Source organism: Haemaphysalis longicornis, unplaced genomic scaffold, assembly GCF_048455015.1.
Source record: "Haemaphysalis longicornis isolate Haplotype H1 unplaced genomic scaffold, Haemaphysalis longicornis Haplotype H1 scaffold_279, whole genome shotgun sequence".
In the NCBI taxonomy this organism is placed as follows: Eukaryota; Metazoa; Arthropoda; class Arachnida; order Ixodida; family Ixodidae; genus Haemaphysalis; species Haemaphysalis longicornis.
In genome coordinates, this window is record NW_027526328.1 from 194,698 (window position 1) to 216,935 (window position 22,238).

General features: G+C 48.7%; 1 protein-coding gene across 1 annotated transcript in view; it reads right to left on the reverse strand.

The window, feature by feature from the left end:
- The window catches only part of LOC144172948 (prominin-1-A-like), an 87,618-nt gene extending 65,655 nt beyond the window's left edge, over positions 1-21,963 (reverse strand). Inside the window, exons 1-6 of the mRNA XM_077701543.1 lie at positions 21,889-21,963; positions 16,902-16,965; positions 16,187-16,263; positions 13,530-13,609; positions 3,928-4,080; positions 842-974 (exon numbers count right to left, since the gene is read on the reverse strand). Of these exons, the coding sequence (XP_077557669.1) occupies positions 842-974; positions 3,928-4,080; positions 13,530-13,609; positions 16,187-16,263; positions 16,902-16,965; positions 21,889-21,933 (552 nt within the window). The 5' untranslated portion in view covers positions 21,934-21,963. The remainder of the gene's footprint in view (positions 1-841; positions 975-3,927; positions 4,081-13,529; positions 13,610-16,186; positions 16,264-16,901; positions 16,966-21,888) is intronic.
- Positions 21,964-22,238: the final 275 nt, after the last annotated feature.

Genomic DNA, 22,238 nt, shown 5'->3' on the forward strand with positions numbered 1-22,238 from the left:
ATACGTTCACCGGTTGGGACCAGCGCTCTCCATTGGGTTTCTCCCCGCACGACACACCTCTATTACAGTGAACTATTCTAGTTCACTATAACCTCTATCTTCTATTACTCTGTACCTCTGCGCATGTCTCTACCGCATGGAGGAAAGAATCCTCCATGCTCTACCGTCACATTATTGCCACAGGGTTGCTTGAAGAAGTTGATATGCCTCTAGACTGAGACTTCACGTTCGGGGGAAACATCGGCTTTGTGGCACGTGCGGCTAAATGAGAAAAAATCGAGGCACTTAAGCGCGGCAGCATCGCGCGAATCTTGTGAAACGGTCCACGGCGGCGAAATTTTTGGTTCCACTCTCAGTCAAAATTTTGAGATACCCGCAGTTTGGACCAAAAATACCTCCAAATAAAAGGCAACAAATACATGGGACGTATAGGAAATGGTTCGGTGCCACGAAAAACTTCGACTTAATCCGTATCCTCGCTCATTAAAGTGTACAGATTGCGAGGATACGTTAAAGTGCCTTAAGACGAGCAAAAGGGCGGGAGCGGGGATTATCGGTCCATCGGTAAGCAACTATAACAGGTGGGTATAACAAAGGTGGCTGTAGAGTAAGAATTGTACTTCCATCGCTGGCGAAGCGTTCAGCCCGCTGTAGCGTTAGCGTCAGTGGAATCTCATGTAGCGTATCTGCAAGGAGTTGTTCCACGAGAGGGATTGGGGCAGCCCCGCTCAAGGGCATCGTAGCGAGTATGCCTGGGAGGTCGCGTGAAAGTACCGAGCAGCGCGTGTGCCTCGATTTCAGTTGTCGTCGAGGTAGAGAGAGACACGAGAATTGCACTAACGCCATCCAAACTGGAGCCGTCCTTGTTGTCGTACGGCTGGCACACGTAGGCCTCGAGGAGAGCGGCGAGCGGGAAGCAGAAGGTCAGCAGCACCGGGATGAAGGCGCACGTGGCCCACATCAGGCCCGCGTTCCTGCGCGGATGATGAGGAGGAAGAGTTACGACGTTAACGGTAACTCACGTGGCTTTAGTGTTTAATTCCTCGGCCTTAGGACTGTTTCGTTGGTGTTCATACAATACCCCAGTCTAAGCCGTACTGACCCGGCCAGCACCTGGAATGGAGGCTCCCTAAAGAACAGTGAGGAGCGATGGCATACCCACGCCTGCTCCGCCCACTGCCTGGTCCGGACTAAAAGCAATATCCCCGAATACCCGTGAGGCCAATACCAACTAAGTGCAGCGATATGAAGAAGAATGTCTGGTACGCAAACATCAATCACGGGATCTTGCCACCATGGTGTGACATGCAGCAGCCACAACCACTGATCTCCACTTAGTTGCTGGATGGCGCTTCGCCGCTGTCGCGGCCGGGCGCGCGCACGGCCACCGGAAGTTCAACGGCTCGTCCCGGAAGTCGGGCGTCTGCTATGCTTTTCAACCGCTGATAAACGTCCCCATTGGCGGATTTTGGCATTTTGTTCTCACTTTATTGCATTTTGGCTATACACATTGCGTTCAGATCGCAACATATGCTATACCGAAATATGCGTGCGACGTTAATATGAAGCAGAATTTAATTGCAAAGGAGAACGAAAATGTCACTTGGGTCTTGGTTTGAGAGACGACGCAGCTCTAACGAGATTTATGCTGGAAATTTATGCTAGGGATTTATGCTAGAAAGAAAACTTACGTGGGCGCGGCGACAGGCTGTAGCCGAGTTCGTGCGCCCGTTCTGTCAAAACAGTTGTCGGTAAAGTGGTCACTGCAGAGCCTGCTGCCTGGGGATGGAGAACTAGTTACACGGGCACAGTTAACCACGGTTAAGCAAACCGCGGTTAGACAAAACCGCAGTTTGCTGCGTTACACGACAGACGAAACTGCGGTTACGTCGCTAACCATGGTTAGCGCAAACTGAGCTTGGCACCTCAGTTCGGTCACGCTAACCGCACTTTCTGCAGCCGCAGTGCTCAAAATCGCACAATTCAGTTCGGACGCAAGTGGCGGCGCATCAGCGGAGGCGAAAAAAAAATCACCTGGCGTTCGGAAGAGACAAAGGTTCTCAAATAGCGGGCGCCCAAAAGCTGTCCCCAAGACGCGCTTACGTTCTTTGCATCGCTCTCGCAATCAGCGCGACAGCCCGTCAGCAGCGGCTCGTTTCCCGATCCGCCCGATCAACTACGACAAACGCCGTGCTAAATTTGTAAATTCCGCGCGTCGTCCGCCAAAAATGGATATAGCAGGTAATCTTGAAGCGTTTTCAGCACACGGAAACGATCGGCGCGCGCGTCGGCCGTGCCTGTAAACACGCCGGCGCGCCTGCTCGCACGGCACTGCTTGCGGCCCGAACCGTCACAGACCACGGCAGCAACAGCTTATCGCACGCCACTCTTCGAAATCAATCTGATCGCGCAAAAGAACTTCCGCATTGGAGAAAATGGATGTTAGTGCGGTGAAAAATTGTGCTATGGATTGTAATTCGCAGTTGTAGAGATAGCGGTGGTCAAATAGCTACCGCGATGCTATGATGAAAGTTCCTAACCGCGATGCTATGATGAAAGTTCGTAACACCGAACAGACCTAAGCAAACCAAGCCGGTTGCGAGCTGTTGGGGAAGCCCCTCTTCTCGCCGCGCACGAGTGCGTTGCGTTTGTGTCAGAAGCGAATGCTTTAACGATATTTCTTTTTGTCTACACTGCTTCTCTTTTTTTATATAGTTAAAAGTGTGGTAATTTATTTTTGTTGCGCTCATAATTAAGTGACTGCGGTTACCAAACTTGCAATTTCGCGTGCAACATCCAAAACCGCAGTTGGCGATAACCACGGTTAAACTTAACTGCGGTTACTTTCGCCGTGTAACTAGGGTATAAGTATGCCACCCAACGCCGGTATAAATCCGGCTTAGAGCGAGGGAATCTGTAACAAGAGCCCCAGCTTAAAAACGACACTGATATGACATTTGCGTTTCGCTGCGTATCACGCACGTCGTTCAGAATATTGTAATACTTCCAAGTAGAACGTCTTCCCAGACGACTTCTCTGGTCTGCTTGTGCAGTTGACGGCGCAACAAGCAGGCATTTTTGGCCGAATGCGTGCGAAACCAGCCCACGCGTAGCATGCGCTATGCTGGAACGGCCCGACTTCCGGGACGAGCGCTCCAACTTCCGGCGGCCGTGCGCCGGAGAGCTCGAAGCGCCATCCAGCAACTCTGGTGGAGATCAGTGGCCACAACCTCCCATGAACCCGTGACAAAGCTCATGGCTCTTAGCCCTCTGACGAAGGCAACGGTAAGGCCAGAATTACAAGAGAAAATTCTAGGATGGTATACAAGCTGCAGATGACATAAATATAAGTGCAGTCGTGCAATTGATTTAGTCGGAGAGTAGTACCTTGTTTTGAAATTAAAAGCTGATCGTAGGTGATGGAAAGGAGTTATAAACTTTGAAAGATGTACTATCTGTAGGCATGGGCCGTGGTGCTATGTTGGTTACAGGGTCCCTTGCAGTAAGAAGCGGTCAGGTGAAATATTCTTTCGCACGCTGCTCCAGCCGGACATTATCTATTTGTAGTAGAAAAGCCCTTTTAATAGAAGTTTTTACTAAACCAAACGTAGTCATTCTGAAGCAAAGTTAACAACTTACGGCACTGAAGTAGTGACCACAGCTAAATTTGCAACCTGTATAAAGGTATTTTCATTCCGCACTTGTCAGTCTTTGAATGACGCGTTCCCAGTGAACGTTGAATATTTGCGGTGAACCTCAAGTAGTTCGCTTTTGAATGCATGTTAAATATACTGTAGGATAAAATTGATCCTCCGGGATAAGTTCAGCATTAAACGTGAATACAACGGCTTGGACAACGAAGAGCAAATTGCGACGTTGAACCCACGGGGATGTCCCGGGGACAACAATCCCGCGTTGTGTACTCACGAGAGGAGTAAAATGCCGCCCATGTTGCAGGCGGTGTTCCGTTGCGTTGGGCTGATGTACGATCGGTAATTGGTGACGCCCAGGCAGAAGCCGAACATAAGGCCCGCTACGATGGAGGCCACGGACACCACGGACACCAAGAGGAACGCCGCCCTGCGGGTGACCAGTCATGAGAACTGGCTGCATAGGTGATGACCACTATACGAACTTACTTCGACCATCACTGACACAGGAACTGAATCGATCCAGAGGAGGCTCTACATACTTTAGATCTATAGGGTTCACAAATCTCTAGTGTCTTCGCGCCGATTCTGCTGCGTGCACAACCATGCACTCTGGGTGTCTCGCAACGATTTAGACACGCACATGCGGGTCATCACGAAATTCTTGTACACTCTTTGCACACAGTGCAGACTGCCGACATCGGGGTTTGAAGTAGGCGAAAGTGCTCGTTAAACCGAGCAAACAGAAGTTTACCTCCAGCTCTCTAGCAATCGTCCGGTATAGTGTTTTGTATGCCCCCTTGTATGTTTGATCGGTTTGTTGGGTATGATAGCTAAGCGTTAGAGTAAGCATAACTGGTTTCTCTTCTTTCTTCCCTTTGTTGTGGACGCTTAACAACTCTTAACCACAGCGCTTGAGGGAAAGATCATGAGGTGCGGAGACAGGTGAGTGAGGTACTAACTAGTATTACCCAATTTGACGGCATGTAGGAGTAATTCAAAGATGCCCAACGTTCCGTGGCATCACATTATTTTCATGGCCAATCGATGGGCCAATTATTTTCATGGCCAATCGATTTATCGTTCTGCTGAGCATGAAACCTTGCTTTTTGATTAATATCACGCTTAAACAAGCCATGCATACAAAATACAAGTTTGTTTTATTCGAAATATTTGATGTCTTATAGCACTTTCCCGGTAGCAAGGGATGCTTTATTCACTAAGAGATTAATCAATTTAGGTCGAAATTTTGAACCTCCCTCCAAATCTTCTGTGCCGTGACTTCTGCGTTGACGTCGCATGGACGGGTCTTCAAGCGAACTTCAAGTGCGTTTAGTCTGCCACGGACTCAGTCCTAGATGGCGCCACCATACCGCTCCTCACCGCTATTCGCCTCCACTTTGTTTTGAACGTACTTGCGCCTGGCTTGTTTTTGTTACGGTAGGTAGTAACCGTTGCGTGAAACATAGGGTATGTTTGAAAAACAGGGTCACGTAAGACAATGTTGCTTACGCCAATCGGCCAGTGTCGTGTGAGCAACACCAAAGCGCCGCACTGCTGTGCAGCTATGACAAGCATAGTGCGCGCAGTACCAACACCAGTACGCACTGGTGCATCTATGTTTACGTGTACTTTCGTGACCTCCATTATTTTAGCCCACCATTCTTACTTCTATAAAATGAACATGCATCACACTTCAGCAAAACTTGCTTGTTCTGAAAGCTTTTAGGCCCTACCTAACTTGCGTGTGCTTTTGCCGGCAGCAGCCAGTCGCACGCCTGTGCATATTGCCGTGAACCATGCATTGGGTTTGTTTATTTGTGTTTTGCTTTTACCGCCCGGCTGCGCCGGTCTGTGTTATCCCCGTGCCAAGAAAAGCGCGTGTTCCATTCTTTCTTTCTGTGCCGCATGTGTTATCTGTTCTGATAGGGAGAGCATTCCGATGTAACGTGAACATCCCGGAATAATCTTCTTGCATCTACAATGTTCTCGATGCGAATCGACGGTTCGAGAACCACGCGCGCCGAAAGATAAAAAGCCTGCAAAGCAGATGCCGGGGCATTCGATTCTGCGACGCTCGCTGACGCAAGTCACTTTGTTGACCGCTGCTTCGCCGCCTCTGTATTCTTTTGAGTTGTTAGGGGAGAACAAGTTCGCTCCAATAAACTTGTTTCTCCTGCAAGACAACTGCGTCGTCCTTGGCTTCGTGACATCTGGTGGAGGTGCTGGGTACGCACCCTTCATGCCCACTACAACCTCGGGAAGCCGCCAAACCAGTCCAACAAGAGCCAGCCACCGCCTCCAAGATTTACCACCCGAGTTCGGTTTGATGCCAGAAGGGCCCAAGAGAAGGAACGCTGCAACCAACACCATGGTACAAGAAACGACGTCGCCAATCATGCTGCAGCAGCCCCGGGAACCGCCATCGTTCCGGGGAGCCCCCGCTGAAGACCCAGAGGAATGGTTGGAGAAGCTGGAGTGCGTGCGGATCTTCAACAGGTGGGACGAGGAAGAAACCTTCCGGCATGTTTTATTTTACTTGGAGGATGCAGCTCGAACTTGGTTTGAAAACCACGAGAGCGCCTTGACCGACTGGACGCAATTCAAAAGCGAGTTCCTTAAGACCTTCACGACCGTGGTGAGAAAAGAACGAGCTGCGATTTTACTGGAAACTCGGACGCAACACCCGAACGAAGGAGTAGTAATCTTCGTCGAGGAAATGAAGCGACTTTTCCGCCGTGCGGACCCAGGAATGACGGAGGAAAAGAAACTACGGTTTCTGATGCGAGGTGTGAAGCAAGAGCTCTTCGCGTGCCTTGTTCGCAACCCTCCCAAGACCGCGTCCGAATTCGTGTCTGAGGCCGCCGCGATGGAGAAGACGCTCGAAATCCGAACGAGGCAGTACGACCGCCCAATCAATGCGCTGGTTTCGGAGACGATTGGTGCCAGCGCTATTAACTCCGACTCACTACGCGACACTATCCGCGCAGTGGTAAGGGAGGAGCTGCGGAAACTTTTCCCGATGACGACACCACAACCTCAAGTCACTTCACTGACCGACGTGATCCGGGAAGAAGTACAGCAGGCTTTGGGAACTTCTGTGCCGTCCGAAGCCCCCCGCGAGCCCGAGGCTATGACTTACTCTGCGGCTGTTCGTCGACCCCGCCCTGCCCCAACACGCCGTCAAGAGGCCCCGCCGTACCGCCGCCCACTGTCACCCGCCCGACCCCCCGTAGCCCGAAACCAGACGCCGAGGAAGACGGACGTATGGCGAACTCCCGATAATCGTCCTCTGTGCTACCACTGCGGAGAGGCCGACCACATCTACCGTCGCTGCCCATACAAGAGACTCGGACTGCGTGGTTTCTCCGTCGACGCACCTCGCCCTCTCCCTGGCCAACGACCACGTGAGATCGACGAGTATCTATCTGAAACCAGCCGTGGCCCATCCCGTTTCAACCGCTCGCCATCGCCCTACCCGTACCAATCGCCGAACCGCCGTAGCAATGCTGACTTCGCCCGTGGAAGGTCCCCCAGCCCACGCGGGGGAAACTAAAAGCAGCAACTTCTGGAGGTAAAGTTGCACGATCGCGGAAAAATGAAAACCCTCCAACGACGCAACGACTCGCGGAAGACAGTGACTCACAACATGCCATCATCCCGACGACCCGACCCAGACCTGACGAGACTCCCGTACACGATGACAGCTATACGCCGCGACGCGTACCCGACCGGACAGAGACGTCCGCTGAGAAGACGATGACAACGACGACGTACAGTGCCCGACCGTCAACACGCACAAGCCGAGATGCGACGCCCCGACGCACCCGGAACTCGAGGAAGGCGGCATCCGACGTCAAGGTGTCCATCGACGGATTTGATGTAGTCGCCCTCGTAGACACGGGAGCCCACTACTCCGTAATGAGCGGACCATTTGCGTCTAAGCTGAAGAAGGTTATGACCAGATGGGACGGTCCACACATACGCACAGCAGCAGGCCACCTCGTGACGCCAAGTGGAACGTGCACATCGCGCGTCACCATAGACGCCACGACGTACCCTGCGGTGTTCGTCGTTTTGCCCAACTGCTCCCGCGACGTAATTCTCGGAATGGACTTTTTGACGGACAACGGCGCAATAATCGATCAGCAGACGAAGTCGATAACTTTTTCCTCCGACCACTCCGTGACGCCGGAATCGAACCCCGAACACCGTGCAGCTGTAAGGATCGCCGAGTATCACGTCACCCTGCCACCCCGCGCAAGCTTGATGATCACCGTCTACAGTGAAGGTGCTGCTCCCGACGTCGACGCTATCGTGGAGAGTGACCGAAGGTTGCTTCTTGACCGCGGTGTGTCTGTCGCAAGAGGCATTGCGCGGTTTAAGCAGCGCAAATCCCACGTTTTGGTCACCAATTTCACCGAGGAGTACCAGCATTTAAACAAGGGCGCTGCAATTGCGTTCGTCGAAGAAACGCAACAAGCAAGTGACGTGATAGCAGTCGCCGACTTTGAACGCGCACCCGACGATACCTTCAAGCTTCCGCACCCCTTCGACGTGAATCCGGCGCTACCGCAAGAAGAAAGGAACAAGTTATTGGCTTTGCTGCGTCGCTACAGCGAGTGTTTTTCGTCGAACTCAAAGTTACGTCAAACACCTGTGGCGAAGCACCGGATAATAACCGAGGATGGAGCCCGACCTACCCGACAGTCACCGTACCGCGTCTCTTCCCACGAGCGCGAAGCCATCCGGACTCAAGTCGACGACATGCTCAACGACGACATTATACAGCCATCGAAAAGTCCGTGGGCTGCGCCGGTCGTACTCGTGAAGAAAAAAGACGGTACACTGAGGTTCTGCGTTGACTACCGGCGATTCAACAAGATCACCAAAAAGGACGTGTACCCCCTGCCACGAATCGACGACGCCCTCGACCACCTCTGCCATGCGAGGTACTTCTCATCGATGGACCTGAAGACCGGCTACTGGCAAATTGAAGTGGACGAGAGGGATCGAGAGAAGACTGCATTCATAACCCCGGACGGCCTATAGGAGTTCAAGGTAATGCCGTTTGGGCTATGCACGGCACCAGCAACGTTCCAAAGAGTCATGGACACTGTGCTAGCTGGCCTGAAGTGGCACACCTACCTCGTATACCTCGACGACGTTGTGGTATTCTCCCGGACTTTCGACGAACACCTCGCAAGGTTGCAGTCTGTACTCGAGGCCATCCGTACGTCGGGGTTAACGCTGAAGCCTGAAAAGTGCCTCTTCGCGTACGAGGAACTGAAGTTTTTGGGCCATGTCGTCAACACCGCGGGAGTCCTGCCTGACCCGGCGAAAACTTCAGCCATAGCGAACTTCCCAAGGCCAAAAGATAAGAAGGGCGTGCGCAGATTTCTTGGACTGTGCGCATACTACCGGCGCTTCTTCGCAAACTTCGCACGCATTGCAGAGCCGCTCACGCGCTTGACGAAAGATAGCACCGCTTTCAGCTGGGAAGACGACCAAGAAAAGGCATTCTGCGAGCTGCAAAAACACCTGCAAAGCCCGCCCGTGCTCGCTCATTTCGACGAAAACGCCGAAACGGAAATACACACGGACGCCAGTGATATAGGCTTGGGTGCCGTCCTTGTCCAAAAACAAAGCGGGTGCAAAAACGTAATCGCCTATGCCAGCCATGGTCTGTCGAAGGAAGAGAAAAACTACTCTGCCTCCGAAAAAGAGTGCCTGGCTATTATATGGGCCATATCAAAATTTCGCCCATACGTGTATGGCAGACCGTTCAAGGTTGTAACAGACCACCATGCGCTGTGTTGGCTCGCCAATTTGAAGGACCCCTCTGGCCGTCTTGGGCGGTGGAGTTTGTGCCTGCAAGAGTTCGACGTACAATCGTCTACAAATCCGGCAGGAAACACTCCGACGCCGACTGCCTGTCCCGCGCCCCTGTCGACCCACCACCACAAGACTCCGATGAAGACAGTGCGTTCTTCGGGGTTGTTACGGAGAGCGACCTAGCCCCCCAGCAGCGTGCCGACCCCGACTTGCGAGTAATGATCGATTACCTCGAAGGACGAAACGTCGCAGTGCCTAGAGCGTTCAAGCGTAACTTACCAGCATTCAGCCTCAAAAACTCCGTCCTCGTGAAGAAGAATTTCAGCCCCGGAACAAGAACGAATTATTTACTTTTCATCCCCGCAGACCTTCGTGACGAAATTTTGGAAGCGTCCCACGACGACCCGTCTTCCGGGCATCTCGGCACAGCTCGCACTATTGCAAAAATTAAGGCGAAGTACTTCTGGCCCCGCCTTACATCCGACGTCACCCACTACGTTCGGAGTTGCCGGGACTGCCAGCGACGAAAAACGCCGCCGACAAGACCCGCCGGACTTCTACAACCGATCACCGTCCCGTCGAGGCCCTTTCAACAGATTGGAATGGACCTTCTAGACCCGTTCCCGACGTCACGATCGGAGAACAAGTGGATTGTCGTAGCGACAGACTACATGACGCGCTACGCAGAGACCGCCGCTCTTCCGCGGGGGACTGCACAAGAAGTCGCCAAGTTGTTTATAAACCAAGTTGTGCTGCGACATGGAGCCCCTGAAGTCCTAATCACGGACCGCGGAACGGCCTTTACCGCGGAGCTGATGCAAGGAATCTTACGCTACAGCAACACGGATCACCGAAGAACGACGGCGTACCACCCCCAAACGAACGGACTAACAGAACGTCTGAACAAGACAATTGCGGATATGCTGTCCATGTACGTCGACGTTGAACATAAGACTTGGGACGAAGTCCTCCCGTATGTCACGTTTGCGTACAATACAGCGACGCAGGAAACTACGCAGATGACACCGTTGGAGCTTGTCTACGGAAGACGACCGACTACTATGCTCGACGCCATGCTTCCGCATGTAGAAGACGACGACCTCAACGCCGACGTCCAAAGATACCTTCAACGTGCGGAGGAGGCCCGCCAGCTCGCTCGATTTCGTATAAGGGACCAGCAGCTGGTGGATGCCGGCCGCTACAGCCTCCGACGCCGAGACGCCGAGTACCAACCAGGGGATCGTGTGTGGGTTTGGACTCCCATTCGACGACGCGGACTCAGTGAGAAGCTTCTGCGACGGTATTTCGGACCCTACCAGATTCTGCGACGTGTTGGCCAACTTACCTACGAAGTGATCCCCGATGGTGACTCCGGCACATCACGACGACGTACGCGGCCCGAAGTCGTCCACGTGGTTCGCTTAAAACCTTTCTACGAACGATGACGAACTTTTTCATTTTCGGACTGTCGCTTATGTTAGCATCGGGTCGATGCACTCTTAAAGGGGGGGGGGGGGTAATGCCGCGAACCATGCATTGGGTTTGTTTATTTGTGTTTTGCTTTTACCGCCCGGCTGCGCCGGTCTGTGTTATCCCCGTGCCAAGGGAAGCGCGTCTTCCATTCTTTCTTTCTGTGCCGCATGTGTTATCTGTTCTGATAGGGAGAGCATTCCGTTGTAACGTGAACATCCCGGAATAATCTTCTTGCATCTACAATGTTCTCGATGCGAATCGACGGTTCCAGAACCACGCGTGCCGAAAGAAAGAAAGCCTGCAGAGCAGATGCCGGGGCATTCGATTCTGCGACGCTCGCTGACGCAAGTCACTTTGTTGACCGCTGCTTCGCCGCCTCTGTATTCTTTTGAGTTGTTAGGGGAGCACAAGTTCGCTCCGATAAACTTGTTTCTCCTGCAAGACAACTGCGTCGTCCTTGGCTTCGTGACAATATGATGTTTTGTGTTCTAGTGCGGGAAATGAGCTAGTGAGTCGCATGGCCATTCCCTTTTTTTTTGCTAATTATGTAGCTTATTTGATGAAAGCTTACGTTAAAAGTGGTGTGAGTATGATTCTAACGAGACAATCTTTCGGATGAACCAAACATGTCGCATGACCCTTTTAAGAGGTGGTTCTGCCCAGTTCCAAATCGTTCAAAGGCATCGGCCGTAACTTTCTGGGCAGAAAGTTCTGATGCTAATGTGCAGAAACCACGGGAATTTGCAGACAGTTAGCTGGCTAAGTAATTATTAAACAACTCAAAGCTTACTGAAGTTATTGTTTACAAACAAGACATTTATTCAAAAATGGCTATGTTCAGTCTCCTAGAGAAGCTTTAGTGCCAGGGAAAAGCAATGTAATGACTTTTCCTTCATTGGTGGTTTTCTGTGTAGCATTTTAGGGATGGACAACACTATGGTATAAAAAGTTCGTCACCAACAGTGCAGTGTGTTATTGGAATTTATAAAGCAGAAGAAAAATACGGCCTGTACACGACAACTTATTGTGGTGAACTAATACTCATAAAGAAACATATAGCAGAAAAAAAAAGAATCCAGTTGGCTTTGCTCCGGCATTGTCATCGGGAGCACGAGCTGTAAGTATCAACTATGAGGCCTGGAAAGAGTTGACATGATGCAGAGGGATAAAGCCACAATGCAAGCATAAAGCCGACGGAAGCATTAAATAAATAAATAAATAAATAAATAAATAAATAAATAAATAAATAAATAAATAAATAAATAAATAAATAAATAAATATTAAGTTTGTGGGCTAGCAGCTGAAACTCGCTGTTTTTAAATTAAAAAAAGGATAATTTGTTGACAAGACGATTAACAAATGGCTACAGCGCAACAAAGCCGGGGAAATCAGCATGAATAGAAGGCGAATGCTACGGAATGGCTGCTCCATAGCTTGCATGACGTTCGCATTCGATCGGCAGCTTGTAAAAGCGCAATAATGGCGAACAAGCTGCATTCTTCTCTTTTCTCATCAAACATTGTGAGTTAAGGTGAGGTTCCGTCCTCCAAATCAGTCAATTTGATCGCCTGAAGCTAGAAAAGGCCCTGTTAAGCTGCAAAGGAGTGTTGCACACTGGAACGCCGGTCTAGGTTTTACTAGCGTTTGCCAGCGATGCCAGACTTGCGGCGAAGTGAGCGGGTAATTTAAAACCGTTCCTTAAAACACTAAATTCTCAGTGATGAGAAAGGTTTCCCGTCGAAGTAAAGTTCCAGTGAGGCACGACCTGCCCAGTATTTCGGATACAGCACAGTTGTACGTAACCTTTAGGCTTACTTCATGTGAGCACGTTATCGAAAACACGTCTCCATAGCGGTCTCATGCTGCAACAACTCTTCTGTAAACATAATCGCTTTGATTGGGTCGAGCAAGCCACGCTCGTTTCGAACCTTTTTAATAGCAACACGAGAAGGAAAGTATTAACACCTGTGCCAAAAAGTGGTGATGTTTTTCTTGCTCGCGGTACACCACAATTTTGTCAATGTGCGGTTGGCCGTGATTCGCATCACAAACGGCGTTTTAAGATCTTTACCATTGTAGCCGGGTGGCGAGTTGGGTTATTTGGTGTACTTGCATCTTGGGAAGGGGGGGGGGGGGTCTTTTCCAATAACTCTAGTTGAAAGTCAGCGCTTGTCCTGTTCACTTCTTTCTTATTTGTGTCCCAATTAGTTCTCGCTGTTTCCCAAGATCTTTGCCATTCCTGGACGCAACGTTAGGGCGAATTCTATCACGGATTCTCGGTAAAAACGACATTATAATTTGCCCTACCTTGACAGAAACAATGCTAAAGAACATTGACTGGTGGAAAACCTCTTATAAGCTGGGATCATAAAAAAAAACATTTGCCAGTCAAGATCGCCCTGACGCGAGGCAACCGTAGTTGTTCCCGGAGGATTTGCTAGTGCAAAGACGTCCGTGCAGCTCCTCCGCAGCCACGTGGGAAACATTCCTTGCGGGATTTTGCAATGCTGCACAGACACTATATCACCATCCAAGGTCAAACAGGTCATAGGGTAAGGAAGTGCACGTACTTGTAGACCTTTAGAGACTGGGCGTTCACGATGCTTCCTTCGTGGTGCAGCATAGATGCAGTCTGTGCCTCGCGTAGACTCTGAAAAGAAGCCGGCGTCATTCAAATACTGCTTTTTGCACTGAAGCAGCTCAGTGCACAGCGGCCTCATTGAGAGTGTATCATTTTTGATGCGAAGCGAACATCACATGCTGCATGCGACCTTATTTTAATGCCTTGCCCACGTAACTGCATTACTGCGTTCATCTGACCGTCGTGGGCTCGAACGGCTCATATAGTCACACTGCCGTGCTCATATAACAACAAGTAAGGTACGAAAGGATAAGGTATTAGTGAAATGCATTACCCACAACCTACGAAAGCATTTAGATAAGCAAACAGAAGAATTACCGCACAGAATTCGCTCGCAGTTCGTGGCATGCAAGGACAAGTTCGAAATGCAAGTACGAATTGATCTGGCTGGGAGAAGTAACCAAAGGCAGAATAACTCGCTTTCTGGGTGATGTGATTGCCCTTTAGAGGAAAACCAGTCTGTGCTCCAGCCACTATTGCAGTTTTTGTCGGCACGAGTAGCGGAGGGAGGGAGGACAAATGTGAGCTGTTTTTTTTAAGTGTGCAAAAAATAACTGGAGAGCAGCACGAAGAAGATTCATCACGTTCGTGGTAAAATATCGTCTTTGTTATGCCCTTCTGGAAGGGCGACACAGAGTCGATGTTAAAAAAAGCAGGGAAAAGCTGATATGATCGTGTGGCCCCTTGCGCTTGATGATTGATTGTAGGGTTTAACGCGCCGACGCAACGCAGACGATTAGGCGCGCCGTAGTGGAGGGCTCCGGATTAATTTTAGCCACCTGAGGATCTTTAACGTGCGCCGAAATCTCGAACACACGGGCGTTTTTGCTTTTTGCCTCCATCAGCACAGCGGCCGCCGCAGCCGGGAATAGAACCCAACGCGTCCTCGTGCTCAGCAGCACAACGCCCTAGCCGCTGAGCCACCGCGGCGGGTGCCCTTTGCGCTTCACTCCGTCCTGACGTTCGGTTCCAACCTCCAGTTTTGATTCTATACTCGGTTGCAACTCAAGAACGGCACCACCTCATGTAGTATATCACTCCGCCAAAGCGCCGGACCCGTGATGTCCGTGCGCGCGCGTTTTGAAAGGGGTTTGCTATGAATGCGTGATATCGTCTGCCTTGTCTCGCGCAGTTTGTTTATCGTCACTGGAGTCGTTTATAAGCATATTAATTCCAAAAATCACGGGAACGGCTCACGCCATGTTCAAAATATTCCCAGTAACGCCCTACTTGCGCCGCGCGGAGAAACATCGGGCTACGGTGATAAGGCACAGCGGCAACTTCTGGTGCCGTTCTAAAGTTGTCACCGACTATAGCCGGGTGGACCTTGGTACAACGTAGTTGGCTCGCTCAGTTTGTCACCACTAAACCCGGAGCCGCTGTTAGCGCCTTCTGAAGAGGGCGCAGTCGCGTTTTCAGTTTTAACCACACTGAACTGCTGGCGGGAGCTAGTTTGGGGACGCTGACTGTATATAAGGCTATGTTCAGACTACCGACGTAACAGCCATATCGTGCCCTTTGGACGTAAAAGAAGGCGTTTCACGCAGTTCGGTTGGCTGAGACGTCGGATGACGTCATTATTTAAAAATATTGCGACAGTTGCGACAACAGTCTGAACTTGGCCTATTGACTCGTAAAAGCTTCTTGTGTTGTTCAATGTTGAAGCCGCTGAAGCTTCACACTTTCGAGCATAGCTCTTATGGCTAGGGTTCCATGTGTTTTCAATGTCCCCGAGGCTCCACGTGTTTTTTAAGTGCGAGACGTCGAAAAACGAACTTCCCGGTGCGTGTGCTCTGTCTTTGTATGACCATCTTTGTAACTTCTGGATATGCATGTTAAGTGGATTAGTTAATAAGTGGCTGAGTTTGTAAGATCAAAGCATGATTTAAACCTGAAGCTTTGAGTTGTCATCATTTGGACACGCATTTTGAGTACAATAATTATCAATAGAACCATTTTGAAGATCAGTACAATTGAAATAAAAGTGCGTGCGTATATGTATGTGTCTTTCATAGCAAAGACAATGTGAACGCTCAAGATAAATAAAGTTACCTGTTATCTTTCACCCAAATTCTTCGTCAGCGTATGCCGTGTGCTAAACGCTTCGCTGGTCGTTAACGTTCACAGGGCGGAATGACTCAAGTTTTCTTTCCTGCTTCTACTACCGTCGCTGCCCTCATCCTTTCGCAGCCATGTGCAGAGCACGTCTGGCCCTCTAGCACGCGATGTACCCGTTACGGCTAGTAAAATTACGTTGCCATGCTTTAAGCTACAGCCACTAATTTGGAGTGTAATTAATGCTGACGGGCAGCACCTTATATGCACTTTTCAAGAAATGCACATTTTCCCCACTACAAGGTTTCTTCAAAAATGGGCCAAAATTACCTGGAATGCTAATTGCATTTGAAACACAATGAAAGCTTGTAGAGGAGTCCCGTAATTTTTTCAGTAACTTTGCCAGGGCCCTGGCATGTCTCCCCAAATAACTTATGCGTTATATCTGTACCCCCAGGGAAACCCTGGCCAAGCACGGGAATAAAAGTTACTCGAAGACTATAGGCTATAAAAAGCAAAGTCGGGAATCACCTCATTGAAGTCCACCTCGTATTGGTCTCTCAATGTCTTCATGGCTTCAGCGGCGTCAGTGAGGTTTGTATTAATATCTGCAGAACACACACACAAAAAACATTCATTTGCAGCGGTTTGCGGCGAAGGCCTGAATACGGCAAATTTGTTACCTCCGTACAATGGCCGCATTCATATTGTTTGAATAAGACGCAGTGGTAAAGGTAGTTAATAGTACGTGTGTAGTTATTAAACTGCTGCGGGTTCAGTATTGCTCGTGGGTGTCGGCTCGCGTTGAGGAAGCCGGTTGTTGGAAAGCATTACGACACGGACGGGTGATAGAACGAGCACTAGTGGCGGCTAGCCCTAAATTGGCATGTTTCTTTTAGCGGAATAGCTGTTCGGTTTATGATGAAATGCTTATCTTGGTACATTATTTAAGCTTCACGCACGTTTGCAAGCTGTATAACAAAACCTTGCACGGGACAAAATCACCAAGAAGTTGGTGTAGCGTTCCCAGCTTTCCACTTCTACTTTTATACCTTTTCCGTTCATGGTTACGGCTTGCAAGGCCAAATTGATATCGTGTTTGCCAGACGCCACTGATGTGGCTATACGAATATTACAGTTAAGCTCTGTTAGACGTCTTCTTTTTTAAAGTCGCCAGGAATTTCCCGAAATTCTCCCAGGACACCGTGTTTAAAGAGATAACAGAAGTTTCTTGATTGGAGCTTACTGTCGCGCAGAAAAGACTTCAGCTGCCCCAGCTTTTCCAGGATTGCCAACTCGGTAGCATCCACCTGTTGGGAACGCAGAAAAAGGATTTTTGCTGTGAAATGGCTACGCCACTGCCCTAGGAAACAGAAAACTAGGTCCAGGTAATAGCGCCCTTTAGATGGACAAGCAGCCCTAATGGAAAAGATGGCCGGCACTCGGTGACAGAAGAGGCAGTCGACTCGGGAATGGAAGCTCAGTCGGATTAAACTCTGGTACTAACGGCTAGAAGCTACGCTCTGGAGGGTATTTATGTTTTCTTTTTTTAAAGGGGCCATGAAGACAAAATACAAGCCTGGTTTAAAAAAAAAAATCCCGGGCCATCTCCACTAACGTGAAACTTGGAAAGGGGAGAAGCATGCAGTGTATATGTGCATTCTTGGCGCCTTGGCGTTTTTGCCCACGGCGATGACACCGTTGGGAGGTAGAAGTATACAACTTTGCTGTAAAAGTCTCGTACCTTTGAAGCTCGAAACGCTCTAGCACAAGGTGTAAACGAGTGTCCCGCTGTTTTTTGAGTACGCGTTACTAAGTGCTCAAGCGCGAGCCGTAAACGAGTGTCCCGGTGTTTTAGCACGGTGACTATATGAGACGGCGTTACGACGACGACATGAGACGCCGGCAGCATGAGCCCCCCCCCCAAAAAAAAGTCTGCTTTATCGCGATAGCAACGACACCAGTTTTACCGAATAAATTTTGATATATAATAAATGACGGATATATTAAAAAAATCATGCACCGGTGGCACCTCCCCAACCACTTTTCAGCGACTTTTCTATGACGTCACAGAATCTTGGGCGATTGGCGGCCGCTGGTGAAGCCACGGCAAACATGACAGCCAGATCGTAAGTGGGGCCTCGTTCTGTTTGAAGGTATCACCTCAATGCTAACGTGCAGTTAAACACACTCATAACTGCGTTTTTAGTGGTGGGTCATCATTAAATCCCTCCTGCCCGTAATACGTCACCGCAGCGCGAAATTGGGAAGTTTTTGAATATTTCGAAATTTTTCGATAAAAAAAAAACGTATTTAGCGGCTTTAATGGGGCTCTCAGTGAATTACCAAAGGCTAGTCATCCGAAACTGAGCAAAGTTATAATAAGGGCTCGAGCTATCGGCATTTCCTGTCGTCGTCGTCGTTCGTCTCATGTAGTCACGGTACAAAAAACACCGGGACACTCGTTTTCCTTTTCAACGCCTAGCGCTAGAACGTAACGCGTACTAAAAGAGCACACCGGGACACTCGTATTCCAAAGCCTCGCGATAGAGCGCTTCGTGCTTCAAACAGACGAGACTTTTACAGCAAAGCTATATACCTCTACCCCCAACGGTTTAATCTCCGTGGGAAAAAAAAAAAAAAACGCCAAGGCATCGAGAATACACCTATACACTGCATGCTTCGCTCGTCCCAAGGTTTCACGTTAGTGGAAATGGCCACGTATTTTTTTTTTGTCTTTATGGCCCCTTTAAGGAACCACAATTTAGCCTAATGCAAATGTTTAATTAGCAGAGTGCGAGATGACCATGCACGTCTGGTCGGAGGAGAAAGTTAAATGACAGCCTATACCTCAGTAAACTAGAACAGGTACACACCAATAGAGCAAACGGTATGTGTCGCATCCCCATTCTGGTACCCCCACGCCGTTGGTTTATTCAAATACAGCATGGCGTAGGGTATGGACAACCAAGAAATCGCTGGTGGAATTCAATAGTCAATAGCTGTTGGCAGCGTTGTAGCAATAATGCTAAATGAGTGAAATTTTGACATGTAAGCTGAGAAAGTATTATTTAACTAGAGGAAAATAACTTAATGCAGCAAAATTGGCCACTCAATTGGAAGCCAACCACAGCATACCACATGAACACAACTACTACAGGCAATTTGAAAGGACTACAGCGAGTGCGTAATGACTCGGAAAGCCTTAAGACCGATGTACACAGAAAGACGTAACATATGTTACGTATTATTCTGTAAACCCAGTTTTGCTGACGTCCACAAACAGCACCAAAACTTCGAGAGCTTCAGCCTCAGAACAAGAGGAATTCAAATTGCGTTCGCTGAACTACCCAACTGGGACCTGTGGGCTTTAATCAGTGTACATGCAATACGTGCGAAATTTGTTATTGGGCAGTCTTCTCGACTATGTCAAAATGAGATTTCATCGATTTCACGCCGATTTTGGAACTTTTGAGGGAATTACGCTGACACCAGCAGCTTGCTAAAACATTCACGAAGTAAAGCATTAAAGGGACCCTGCAACACTATTTTAAATTTTTTTCTAAATACCGAATGGTTTCAGAATGTAGTCAACAAACACAACCAATACTTAGGATGGGGGGTCACAGAATACCAAAGCTATAAATTTTTGCTCCATGCCAATTAAATGGTTAAAAACTTGCTCAAAATATTTTTCACTATTTACCGGTCTTGGCGTTCTTAGAGCGCTCGAATTGCGTCATTACAGCAGTGTAGCGGATATTCGCCGGTTATGCTTCCGTTTCCGCAATAAACGCATTTAACAGTCACTTAAGAAAAGCCACAAAAGCGAATCAGAAACGGAAGGCAGAGGTGCTGCGACGACAAAATCATGCAGCGCTGCTTAGTGCTGGCGGGCGGTAACTATAGCTTTCGTGGTGCATCCATACGTGAAGGAAAGTGTGAAAGTGTTAAGTGTTGCAGAGTCTCTTTAAAGGAGCCATGAAGACAAAATACAAGTTGGGTTTATTACAAAGACTGCTTAGTCCCGATAACAATGATACCAATATCATCGCAATCTTCGAACAAACAACGGAGATATTAAAGAAAACGTTTGAAGCAGTCGCGACCCCCTAGCCAATTTCCCGCAACTTTTCTATGACGTCACGGAACCTTGTTTATGCGATTGGCGGCCGCCTAAGAGACCTGTCGCGACGACACATGACTGGACGTCTGTAATGGGGCCTCTAGTTCCATTTGTCCGCATCACTTGAATGCTAACGTACAGTTAACGCACTGAAAATTGTGTTTTATTGTTGACCCCTATGACGTCATTCTTGCTCATAACACGTCACTGTGGCGCAAAATTTGAAAGTTTTTAAATACTTCTTGCTTTTTTTCGTTAAAAAAAACGTCTTTTGTGGCTGTAATGGAGCTGAGTGAGATACTGAATCCTCGTTCTTTCAAATTAAATGAAGTTGTATTTTCTCTTCATGGCTCCTTTAAGGCTACTGCCCCTTTAAGTATAGCCCCTTTAAGGCTAAGTGTTCATTGGTGACAACTTGGCTTCAATGGCGCGTGTAGTCGACTGTCTCCAGCTTGCGCAAGCTTTACCCCTTCCCCTTTCTAGGGCCTGCAAATATCCTAGGATGCCGAGCACCCAAAGTTGCGTCAGGCGTGCGCATTAATTACCTTGAACACCGAACCTAAACTCCGAGTGAACGACACCAACATAATTAACGAGGACTTTGTCTCTGCCTGAAATTACCCGTTTTGCATGTCGAAGGCGACGGAAGTTCCAGTAATTCGCGTGAATGAAAAAACATAATCTTGTATACCAAAAGTAGCATGGCGTGGAGCCTACTGCCGCCCTTCGACATCCGCCTTGCACACCTCGCTTTGGCACTCACTATACGAACAAGGCTGAATGAAATGCTTCTTCCAGTTCGCTTTGCTTATTTTGCCTAAACAGACTTGTACGCGTTACTAAAAAAAAGCAATCGATTACAATGGCTATTCACTGCAAAAAAATAACTATTTGCAATTGCAGTCACAGCTTAACAAGTAATCAAAAATTACCATACAGTTATCGATTACAGTAATCGATTACCTCACTTTCCATGTATTTTTATTAGGGTTGCACATATATAAATATATAGCTTACCTTAAATAGCGAGACCGGCGGTAAAACGAGTCGGAAAACCCGGTATGTCCACGGACGTACCAAAAATGTTTGTCAATGGTTACTTTAGGGGCCTACTAATCTTCGACATTCAGTGGTCAGTGGTTTAAAAAAAAAGCATTGCCCGGTTTTGCCCATAGCAGTGACTCTTGCAATGACTCTTGCAGGAGTCCTCTTGCAAAAAAAAAAAGTCGAGGAATATTGTAATTGGTAATTTTGAGATCGATTCCAGGAAAAAAGTAATTTAATGCTAAGGATCGTTACTCCTTAGAGAAATTAATTAAAGCGTTACACAATAAGTGAAATGCATTCTGTTACAAGTAATTCATTTCAGGAGAACCCCGATTATACGACTTTCTCGGAACCGCGAAGAAGCGCCGTACAATGCGGCCGTCGTAAAATCCGAACAAGAACATTTACGCCTACAAAAACAAATCCGCCGCGCGGAACTGTTTTTGTAGGCGTAAATGTTCTTGTCCAGTTACGTGTCTTAGCGATAGTTAAGGTCGGCGGTAGCCAATCGCCCAAACAAGATTCTGTGACGTCATAGAAAAGTTGCCAGAAAGTGGCTAGGGCGTCGCCACTGTTGAATAAGGTTTCTTTAATATCTCAATTGTGTGTCTGAAATTGGCGATAAAATTGGTATTGTTGTTATCAAGAATAAACAGTCTCTTCTATGAACCCAACTTGTATTTTGTCTTAATGGTCCCTTTAACCGTGGCTGCCTCCTATCGCACTTCTAGCATGACCTGTTTAGCATAAGTAAATGGATAGATTGATTATAGGGTTTAATGCGCCGACGCAACGCAGGCGATGAGGCGCGCCGTAGTGGAGGGCTCCGGAATAATTTTGACCGCCTGGTGATCTTTAATGTGCGCCGAAATCTCGAACACACGGGCGTTTCTGCTTATCGCCTCCATCAGAAAAGCGGCCGCCGCGGCCGGGAATCGAACCCGCGTCCTTGGGCTCAGCAGCATAACTCCTTAGCCACTTAGCCACCACGGCGGGTTACTAGAAGCAAATCAACGCCCTTCTTACTACTTCAGAAACAGCACCAATGGAAATCACTCACCTTTCGAGACAAAGTGTTGACCTTGTCTTCGAACTTTAATTTCATTTGGTCAACCAGGGACTTCGCGTTCGCCTGTTCACTCTGAAAAGCGAAGAAGAAGATGCAGCTGGGGAAGTCAACGCGTAGGCAGCACGTTGGAAGCTCATATTACAGCGCGGAAAGCAGTTAAAGCGCGAATGTTTACTCAAGTATCTGATAGGTTGTAGTGATTGTGCCCAATCATGCGCCAAAGTCGATGTTTCGTGATTTTTCCTCCATCCAAAGATCAAAAGTGGCCTAGCACGGGCAGTGTAGCTGGGGTCAACTCTGGTCCCTGCAAGCTGCCACGTCCCTGTAAAAGACGCTGCATT